The 11,531-nt window shown below is 46.6% G+C and overlaps 1 protein-coding gene across 1 annotated transcript in view; it reads left to right on the forward strand.

Annotated features, from left to right (window-relative positions):
• The window catches only part of ACER1 (alkaline ceramidase 1), a 36,759-nt gene extending 28,464 nt beyond the window's left edge, over positions 1 to 8,295 (forward strand). Inside the window, exons 5-7 of the mRNA XM_084614175.1 lie at positions 976 to 1,113; positions 4,855 to 4,992; positions 7,814 to 8,295. Of these exons, the coding sequence (XP_084470301.1) occupies positions 976 to 1,113; positions 4,855 to 4,992; positions 7,814 to 7,982 (445 nt within the window). The 3' untranslated portion in view covers positions 7,983 to 8,295. The remainder of the gene's footprint in view (positions 1 to 975; positions 1,114 to 4,854; positions 4,993 to 7,813) is intronic.
• Positions 8,296 to 11,531: the final 3,236 nt, after the last annotated feature.

The raw sequence follows: 11,531 nt of genomic DNA on the forward strand, positions 1-11,531 counted from the left end.
TTCAGATTCTTAAACCTTGGATCGAATGCTGTAGTTATCTTTAGAAATCTCACATTGGTACCTTCTTTGCATTTTGTCAAATCTGCTGTGAAAGTGTTCATAAAATAACCATGTGCTGGGTCATCATGTGAGACTGCTGTAACATGAAATATATGGCAGAATGTGGGTAAAACTGAGCAGGAGACATACAATTCTCCCCCAAGGAGTTCAGTCACAAATTAATTTACACATTTTTTTTTAATGAGCATCATCAGCATGGAAGCCTGTCCTCTGGAATGGTGGCCAAAGCATGAAGAGGCATACGAATGTTTAGCGCATCTGGCATGTAAATACCTTGCAATACCAGCTACGAAAGTGCCATGCGAATGCTTGGTCTCACTTGCAGGTGACATTGTAAATAAGAAGCGGGCAACATTATCTCCCGTCAGTGTAAACAAACTTGTTTGTCTTAGCGATTGGCTGAAGAAGAAGTAGGACTGAGTGGACTTGTAGGCTCTAAATTTTTACATTGTTTTGTTTTTGAGTGCAGCTATGTAACAAAAAAGCCCTACATTTGTAAGCTGCGCTTTCATGATAAAGAGATTGCACTACAGTACTTGTATGAGGTGAATTGAAAAATACTATTTCTTTTATCATTTTTACAGTGCAAATATTTGTAATAAAAAATAATAATATAAAGTGAGCCCTGTACACTTTGTAGACTGTGTTGTAACAGAAATCAATATATTTGAAAATGTAGAAAAACATCCAAAAATATTTAATACATTTCAGTTGGCATTCTATTATTAACAGTGCGATTAATTGTGATTAATTTTTTTAACCACGATTAATTTTTTTGAGTTAACTGTGATTAATCAGCAGCCCTAATATTAACCCTCTCAGCAACTGACAGGGAACTTTCTCCTCCCCGCATTGCTGTGACATGTATAACCCCTAATACTCACTCCCATCTGACTGCCTCCCCTTTCTCATTAGGACTCAGTTTGTCTGGCTGGTTGGCTTCACCACCGTTGTCTGCACCCTGATGTCATTCATCAAACCTACCTTCAACGCTTATCTGCTCAACAGCATTTCCCTCCACCTCCTGTATTTAACACGTCAGGAGCTGAAAAAGTAAGATGTGGGTTTTCTTTGCAGGGCAGTTTGTTTGCACTTTTATTTCATGCTTCTGCAGGCAGGAGTGTAGGGGAAAGCTGACCCACAGACACAAAAAAAGTACACACACACACACACACACACACACTTGCATACACATAAGCAAAGACGCGAATACATGCACCCAAATGTGCCCACGCAGGCAAATATGCACACACACAAAGACACACACAAGTGCACCCCCCCCACATGCACTAACGCACAAGCGTGCCAGCACGCACATGCAAAGGTACCTGTGCACGGACAAACATCCTCGCACATGTGTGCACAAACAGACACATACACCGCATCACCAGCACTGCAGTAAATCAAGATTTCCAAAGATGTGCCAAAAGAATACACAAGCACTTTGGATAGACCTACATCTGTCCATTCAGATTTCTTTTGTTTATTTGCCTTGTGCCTCAATCATAGAATCATAGAATATCAGGGTTGGAAGGGACCCCAGAAGGTCATCTAGTCCAACCCCCTGCTCGAAGCAGGACCAATTCCCAGTTAAATCATCCCAGCCAGGGCTTTGTCAAGCCTGACCTTAAAAAACTCTAAGGAAGGAGATTCTACCACCTCCCTAGGTAACGCATTCCAGTGTTTCACCACCCTCTTAGTGAAAAAGTTTTTCCTAATATCCAATCTAAACCTCCCCCACTGCAATCTTTTAACAATCAATAGTACCTGTGGGTAACAGTGGTGAAATTAAACTGAAAATGAAATTGGGGACTTCTCCTACAGTCTGTGAGGACCGTACACCATGGCTGAAATGAACAGAAGTCAAGGTGTACAAGTCTGTACAATGTCTGTGCAAAGGGCTTTGCAAACCTGCAATTTAATTTGTTATTTCAACAGACATAAGCAAATATGTAAGAACCTGGCATGCGACAATTTTCTAGTTTAGAGCCAAATCAGCAGAATTAGCAACCACTCAAAGTGAAGCAAATGCCTTGAATCAATTACAGGATTTAGAAACTGGTATCAGTTTATTTACCAGGTAAGTGTTGTGGGAAGTCAGCCAAGCATCATGTTACAGCGTGATAGTGGACGCTGAATTGCACCCACTGCTGATAAGGTTGCAAAAGGCAACCATTAACACCCCCTCTTTTCACATACTCAGAACTGACCACAGTATCCACCCTTTTGTGTCTGCCTCATGGGGAATTTTTTGGTTAAGCTTGCACTAAACCCCTTCAGCCATTTGGGTGCAACAATTTGCGTGCAAAAATTGTCCTCATCGGACAATTCTAATGACAAAATGAAAGGAAACAAGATACTGAAACCTACTTTAAACAGGAAAACAGTAATGACTGAATCCCAGCCGTAGGGAGACATTCACACAGGCACAAAGGAACCTAGGCGTAACTCAAAGACACGAATCTTGCTTTGGTTCTGTCCATTAGGGCTCTATGAAGAGGAAGGGTGGCCCATTGATGAGAGTGCTAGCCTGCACTTGGGAAGTCTGGGAACGCCCTGCTCTGCCACTGTTACCCTTCTTTAGAAGGGAAATAAATAGCACTCCCCTACCTCACAGTATGTTTGTGAGGATAAATATATTAAAGACTGGAAGCTGCTCAGATGGGGTAATGAGGATTGTATAAACAGCTAAGATAACATCTGCATTAAGTCTATCGCTACCCTAAATGATTGTATCCTAATTCTATTCTCCATGAGCCTAATCTAAAACCTGCTGATGTCAATGGAAAGACTAGTATCAGAGGGGGTAGCCTTGTTAGTCTGGAGCTGTGAAAGCGGCAAAGAGTCCTGTGGCACCTCATAGACTAACAGATATATTGGAGCATAAGCTTTCGTGGGTGAATACCCACTTCGTCGGATGCATTGACTGCAAGGGGCTTTGGAACAGGCCATCAGTTCCAATTCAGGTGGTCCCTAGACAGATACAGGGCCACTGCCTGCATTAAGGCCCCAGTTCAGCAAAGCATTCAGGTACCTGCTTAAGTACATCCCTATTCAGGGAAATAATTGAGCATTTGCTTAAGTGCTTTGGTGAATAGGGATTGGAGTGCTGTGCTGAACTGGGGCTTAAATGACACAAAAAACTCAGGCACAAGGGGGTGAGATAATATCTTTTATTGAACCAGCTTCTGTTGGTTAGAGAGAAAAGCTTTCAAGCTTACACAGAGCTCTTCTTCACATCTGGGAAACCTACTCAGGCTATGTCTACACTGTAGGGTGACCAGGATGTCCCGATTTTATAGGGACAGTCCCGATTTTGGGGGCTTTCTCGTATATAGATACCTATTACCCCCCACCTCCTGTCCCGATTTTTCACACTTGCTATCTGGTAATCCGACTACACTAGCACTTTGGTTGGTATAACTTGGATGCTGCTCAGGGGTGTGAAAAAAACACCCCGCTGACTGATGTAAGCCACACCGTCAAAAGCGCCGTTGTGGACAGCATTATGGTGGCTGGAGACGCTCGCCCATCGACAAAGCTACCGCTGCTTGTAGGAGGTGGTTTCATTATGTCGACAGGAGAGTTCTCTCCCGCCAGCATGGAGTGGCTACTGGTGAGAGCCTACAGTGGTGCAGCTGAATTGGCACCATTGTGCTGCTATAAACTGGCTAGACATGACCTTAGGGCTGGTCTCCCCTGGCAATTTACAGCCCTGCAACTGTCTCGCTCAGGGATGTGAAAAAACACCCCCCTGAGCGCAGCAAGTTTCAGCACTGTAAAGCGCCGGTGTAAACAGTGCGCACAAAACTGTGAACAAAGACAACTTGCCTTTCTTTCGAGGATCAGGCTGGCCAGCTGGAACCAACAGACATTTGGGATGGACACTCAGCCTCTCAGAGTGAGCTCATACAGGCTTCGCTGCCCCAAAATCAGAAGGTTCAGGTTCGTCAACCTGAGAAAGAATGGGCAAATTATCGTTTCTCTGAAGATGCTCAGAATCTAGTGAGCTGGGGAAGGGAAGCTCAAATCCAGCTTCTGTCAGTGAAGAGTGATTGGTGTTCCCAATTTGCAGCTGTTTGATGGCTTCTGTGAGGTGGGCTCAGTTCCTAACGGGCAAATGCCCAAGCACATGAAACCACCAGCACAACTGGTATGAATGCACCCTCCTGTTGACAGTCTAAGGAGTATGTCTACATGGTAATCTGTGCAGAAGTTTGCTCTGCCACTCCCTGGGCTGTACTTGTTCTGGGGACAGGGGCTGGTATTTTCAAAAGAACCTAAGGGAGTTAGGAGCTGAAAATGCTCCAATTGGAGGTAGGTGCCTACCTCCCTCATACTCTTTTGGAAATCCCACCTGAATGTTTCCAGGATTGTCAATCCTGCACGTTTCATCATCACCAAACCAGGGCTTAATTTGTAATGAAAGAGGTGCTGGGGCTCACGCCATTTTTTTACTTTCATAACTGATGCAGCAAGCCCAGAGGTGCCGGGCTATGAATTGCCAGGCCCAGAGGTGCCGGGCTATGAACTGCCAGGCCCAGAGGTGCCAGGGCTCAGCCCTGGCAAAAATTAAGCACTGCACACTGCCATTTACATAAATCAAACTGCTTCTGGAACAGCAGGAAAATGTGGTCTGTCCATTTCCAATGGGAAGCAGCCAAGTCTTGCTCTGATATATCAAGGTTGGCAAATCAAATCTAACTGTTGCTTTTTAAAAATGTATTCTATACTGAAAGGACAATTTTCTCCTAACCTCAAGACACCAATCTTTCCCCCACTCCTCTCTCCCAGGTGCAGTAACCCACGTGTTCACCGCACAGCTGCGTTCATGGTCATGTGGTGGGTGCTAGCCATTAGCTGCTGGTTAAGCGACAAGTGGTTCTGTGGATTTTGGCAGAGGATCAACTTTTGTTACCTTCACAGCTTCTGGTAAGAGTGGCTGTTTCTTCCCCAGTGCTGCTTTGACTCAGTAGGGAAGTTGCTATGGGGAGTTACTCCACAACGGGAAAATCCATCTTGCTGATTTCAGAATGGAATGCCCAGAGACAGCCTGGGAGTTTAGGAGATCAGAAAGCACTTTGGGGGGGGGGGGGGGGGGAGAGCATGAGAAGCTCTATGGTGATGTGAAATCAAGATTAGGGTTGATAAATGATCCCTTACTGTTATATACATTTTCATTTTTTAATTCTTTTAGGGTGGGAGTTCCAAAGGAACCTAAGGGAGTCAGGTCCCTAAATCCCATTGGATGGGTGTGCCTAACTCCCTTAGTCTGCTTTGAAAATCCCAGCCTCAATCTTTATTTCTCGAATTGGCTGAAATTTTTCTGAAGGACCAGTTGTCTGTCGGAAAAATGCTGATTCAACAGAGCTGAAGAGTTCCACCGGAACGTGTCGATTCTGTTGAAACTTTCTATGAAAACCAGAGAGACAAAGTGGGTAGGGTAGTATCTTTTATTGGACCAACTTCTGTTGATGAAAGAGACAAGCTTTTGAGCTACACAGAGCTCATCTTCCGGTCTGGGAAAGGTACTTAGGGCTTGTCTACACTTAAAACGCTGCAACGGCACAGCTGTTCAGCCATAGCACTTCAGTGAAGACACCATCTACACCAAGAGGAAGCATTCTCCCACTGGTGTAGGTATTCCTCCTCCCTGAGAGGCAGTGTGGTAGCTAGGTCAATGGGAGAATTCTCCTGTCAGCCTAGCGCTGTCTACACCGGGGTGTCACGGAGTGTGGGGGAGTCCGGGGCCTGCACCCCTCTTCCTGGGATTCACTGAGACTCTCAGCCAGCCAGTAAAACGGAAGGTTTATTGGACAATAGGAACACAGTCTAAAACAGAGCTTGTGGGTACCCCCAGGACCCCTCAGTCAAGTCCTTCTGGGGGAGCAGGGAGCTTAGACCCCAGCCCTGGGGTTCCCTGCGTTCCTCCACCCAGCACCAAACTGAAACTAAACCCCCACAGCAGGTTCCCTCCTGCAGCCTTTGTCCACATTCCTGGGCAGAGGTGTTACCTCCCCCTTCCCCTCCTGGCTCAGGTGACAGGCTCTCAGGTCTCCCATCCGCAGGGCACATTCCCAGGTCAACACTCCCCTCTCCCTGCTGCGTCACATCGTCACACGGGGGCTAGGTTGGTTTAACTGTGTTGCTCAGGGGTGTGGGTTTTTCAGTTATACCGACCTCATTTGCTCATGTAGACCAAGCCTCAAAAGTGTCGCAGCTAAATACAAGGTGGAACAGATTGTTTAGCATTTGTATTTAACACATACTGTAAAAGACCATTCAAAGTGAAGTGGCCAGTAAACACCTCAGGCAGCCTGGATGGCTTTCCTTTCCGGCAGCTCACCCACCTGCCAGTCTCCCCAGACAGCTGACTCCCTGGGTCCCCGGTCTGCCATCTTCCTGGGAAGCTGGATCCCTGGGCTTGGCCCAGGATGTTTTAAAACATTCCCTTACAGTTCTTCCAGAATGGACTTTCTCAACCATTTCTGTTCTGCAGAAACTCTCACACATTTGACTTTTTGTTCCAGTTTGTAACTAAATTTTTGTCTGAAGTGTGAAACTTCCTGCAGGATGGAAATTCCTGTTTCTGCACAGCTCTATTTATTTGACACTTTCTGCAATAAGGACTGCATCCTGAGGTCCTGATTCAGTTTTTACTCACAGTCTGTCTCACTACAGCCTATGTCGGCATAATTTTTGTCACTCAGGGGTGTGAATATTCCAACGCCCATGAGCGACATAAGTTACACTGACATAAACACTCGTGTGCACTGTGCTATGTTGGCAGGACAGCTTCTCCCACTGACATAGCTTCCGCCATTCATGGAGGTGTTTTTTTATGCTGACAGGACAGCTTTCTCCTCTTGTCATAAAGCTTTTTCATCAGACATGCTGCAGCAGTGCTGTGTGTATAGACATGGCCTCAGTCTTTACTTACACAAAACTCAGTGAATGTTTCGCACCACTCAATTGGCCCTAACAATTGATTAAACACCATTTAAGCCCTTGGCACTAGCCAAATACATTCTTACCTACCAGACCTTTTCTTACACTGTTCTGATTAAATAGCAGTCTATGCCTTTTTCTTTCCATATGCTGGATCTCTTCTCAGGGAGCTGTATCAATTGTCATGTTCTCTGAATTCTCTGAATAACCGACAGTGAAGGAGAAGGATAATAATTTGCTTTCACAGGATTTATAGCTGCCTGAGTGGGTCAGCCACTTTGTTCAAAAACTCCATGCTCAGGGAGCATCTCCAAATTCCACCTCACAGCTAAATGTTATGAGACCTGAGATCCAAATGATCAGGCCCTGAAATCCAGAACATACAAGGCCAGACAGCATATGATTTCTTGATAATTTGGTTTTGATCTAACTGTGTAGCTGTAGCCACACTGTGGCTGGAATTGTTCTAGCATCCATCACATTATCAGAGCTCAGTGTAGACTGAGTTTTGGTTTGAGAATTAGGAGAGGGTAATGACTGGGCCAAGACCTCCGATGGGGTTAGTTGGCCACTGACTTCAATGGAGCCACATGGATTTACACCAGAATCTGGCCTGGTTTGTGTCGAGCGACGTGGTCTAATGTGTTCTTCAACAAATCCACACCATACTATCCTGGCAACTACCGTGTGGCTGGAATACTTTCCACCGTCATATGGACAGGGGCTGTGTTGTTGCAGAGAGCAAGATATACTGGCTTTGGTGTTGCCGCCTGCTTCTCACACCCATTCTTTGTTTCTTTGCCAGGCATGTACTGATATCCATCGCTATCCTCTATTGCTGTCCCTTGTTTATCTACTTCGATTCTCAGTACGAGATACCTTCCTTTGAACCGGAGCTGGAGTACTGGCCTAGTGACTCCTGGCCAATTGCACTGCCCTACCTTGCTCTGAGGACACCTTACAAACGGTGTTAGGGTGAGGTGCTGTCTTTCAGATCCCTGGCATACATTGGGAGGGGGAGGAGTGCCAGAGCACAGCCATTTTCTGCTAAAATACCCAATTCTCTCTGTGCGTTGCTTTGAATGGCTGTTTGGATGCCACCATGGTGACTGGGGTGCAGCGCCTGGTGCTAGAGACTGACTGTGACGTCTGCACAGTTGGAAGAATCCAACGTTGTCCTGAGTTCACACTTTGCACTGATCCCCAGGGAGAGGGGGTGACCCCGGCTGGAGGAATCACACTAATAAAACAGGTTTCAGAGTAGCAGCCATGTTAGTCTGTATCCGCAAAAAGAAAAGGAGGACTTGTGACACCTTAGAGACTAACCCATTTATTTGAGCATAAGCTTTCGTGCATCCGATGAAGTGAGCTGTAGCTCACGAAAGCTCATGCTCAAATAAATTGGTTAGTCTCTGAGGTGCCACAAGTCCTCCTTTTTATTAATAAAACAGAAGCCAAAGTGCTGGCAACTGGCTATGGGTCTGCTATGATTAACATTATTGTTATTTATTGATGTATGTGAGACCTCTCATGAGTGTTGTGTATTATAGCTATAGACAATGATGACTGCCGGAACACATCTCTGTACCTAATTTCACACCCATTGTCTGTGAGTCACTTGGACAAAGATTTCCACCAAAGCATCCGTCTGCCACCTGATCCTGAGAGGGCTAGATTTTCGAAGTGATAGATGATGACTGGGTGTCCAAAGAGGGGCGAGATACAAGGAGCCATTCCCTCTTACAGACCCTGGGTCAGAGCCAGGTGTAATTGCAGTCCTTGCAACTCTCCTGAGCACAGGTGCTGCTCCCTTCTACTGTTACCTGTAGCTCTGCTAACCCTATAGGGGGCATCCTTGGTGAAGCTGCTAACACGAAAGGCCTAACCGGACATGCAATCAAGCTGTGTTCTCTCAGTGCATTCTCCCAGCATGCCTCGTTTCTGCAGAAGGCATGGAGATGCAATCTCTTCTCGAGTCCCTCCTATGAAGGGTGCAGCTGAGCATCACACCCATCACGGGCCCAGATCCTATCAGGCACAATGTGGTCCTAAACCAACAGTACAGCCAGCCATAAAGTGCTCTGTGCTATTACAAACCATATACGCATTTTAGGAAAAATTCCCTTCACTCACTGCAGAAATGCAGCCATCTCTGGGGTGGGATGCCACAGCAACACTGGGACCAGAAGGAAAGATACTGCATCTATGGGCACAGTTCTGAGCTTACTCAGACTAACATTACACTAATGTACCCCCACTGGGGTTACTCTGGCTTTACACTGGTGTAACTGAGATCAGAATTTGACCCAGTAAGTGGGTTGAGAAGGTGATTCTGTCTTCCTCTGTAAACCCTATGGTTCATTGTCCAGTACCAAGTCAGGAATCTGGGAGGGAAGGGATCAGAAACACAGTATCCACCACCCAGCTATACTTAGAGCACTTTGGGTTTATCCTTCTGTAGCTATGTTCACTTGATTTCCCAGACTTAACCTCCCCAGCTCCGCACCCTCACCCCAGCTAAAAAACCATCTCAGATTACACAGAGCTATTTTAAGATCCATTTCTCTGCTCTCCATGGAGCCAACTCTAACCACACAAAATCTACCCAGAGCTATCACCCCAACTTCCAATCAACCCAGCATCCAAGAAGGTTCTGTCCACTTTCGTGAGGTGTTCACAGAACAACGAGGAGCTGATCTAGAAGCACGTATGAACCAACCCAAACCGGAGACTTCCAGGTGAGCAAAAGCTCCACAGATTCCCAAACCAAAGACATTCTCATAAATTCTGAGCTTTGGAATCCCTCCAGCTTCCTGCCCCTCACTCCCTCTCCCTGTGTTGCATGCACACCAGAGCTGATGGTTGGTTTTTGATAAGGCACATCGAAGTTATAGGTGACAAAGGGATCAGTCTCTCTGCCCAGCTGGGAGGTTGGATTAAGTACAGGACTTGGAGCCAGGAATTACTGAGTGACAGTGATTCCATCTATGGCTTTGGGTGAGTTACTTCACCCGTCTCTGTCCCAGCCTCCGTGTAATGGGGGTAACATTGCTGTCTCACCTCCGGGGGATTGTTAAGATTAATTAATGTTTGCACAAGGCTTTGAAGACATACAGCACTGGGTAATTGCTCAGGATGGTAATCATGCCTCAGGGTGTTTGGAAAGTCAGATTCACAAACCAGGATTTGTTTTGATATGATGTGAAGCACCATGTAAGTGCTAGGTATTATTATTATTATTAAATTAAGTGAGTTGGCCCATGCCTGGGAAACTCAAGTGATGACAACATCTTCCTCTATGGCCCTCCCTACCAGAGGGAAAGATTTAGCAACTGTCAAATTCCCTTGCATCCCTAGGGAGAGTGGGGAGTCTGAGCTCAACCATAAGCAGCTACGTGGTTTAAAAAGTGTTAAATCCTGTCTACACTTGTGGTCAAGCACATGTTGCCTGACATGTTTTCAAAAGTGAGCTATTTTCCTAGTCTAGACAGGGACCTCGCTAGCTTGCAGGTGTCAGAATTACTGTACATGCTGTGACAGGGTCGGACCAGATGGCTATAGGAGAGTAATTTTTTTTTTAAGCAAAAAAGGTGTTTTTTATTTGCATAACACACTTACAAAACAAAACAACAGCATATGCAATGTGTAACACAGCAACCAATCACAATTGTTTTCTCATTAGCTTCAGGGGAAGGAAGTGTTCAAGCTTGCCTGGGCCCAGCGCGGGGGGCTTCCTCGACTCACATGGTCTTCCACCCTTCCAAGTTACCTGGTGGTCCAGAGCGAGGGGGCTTCATCGACTCTCAAGGTCTGCCACCCCCTCGAGTTACCTGGCGCCACACTTGAGTGTCACCAACAATTCCCTCCTCTGAAAGCATCCAACAAAAGGGGCAGGCTGTGGGGTGGACAACCCGGGGAGGGGGCACGTACACCCACGTGTGAAAGGACCCCTCTAAGGTGGTGGTGTCCGCAGCAGCAATGGCTGGGGCTGGGGTCCCTTACTCTCTCCCCCAATCAAAGGGTCAAAAACAAAGGGAGCCGGACGGGGACACAGAGCAGAGAGCCTCGGACAGCGCCCACTGCTCCTCAAAAGCATCAAGGGAGTCAATGGACGCCGCCCAGAGGAACTCCGTTGGATACGTGAACGGACCGAGGATCAGAAAACAGCCCCACAGTCACAGGAAACTCCATCGGCCAACCTCCTCTCTCTGGTTTTATAGATGGCCGTTTTAGCCAGGGCCAGGAGGAGGTTAACTAGGAGATCCCACGACTTTGGGAGGCCATGCATGGGGAGTGCATAAATAAAAAGGTGAGGGGAAAAATGCAACCAAAAACGTAATAAAAGATTTGTGAGGAGCCGGAACAGGGGCTGCAGCCTGGCGCACGCCAACTATACGTGTGCCAGGGTTTCCCTCACACCGCAAAAGGGACAAGTATCTGGGACGGGGGTGAACCGTGCCAAGTACGTGCCCGTGCTCACAGCTCCGTGAAGGAGCCGCCAACTGACGTCCCCGACGGGCCTC

The sequence above is a fragment of the Lepidochelys olivacea genome (genome assembly GCF_965140295.1).
Source record: "Lepidochelys olivacea isolate rLepOli2 genome assembly, chromosome: 25".
Lineage (NCBI taxonomy): Eukaryota > Metazoa > Chordata > Testudines > Cheloniidae > Lepidochelys > Lepidochelys olivacea.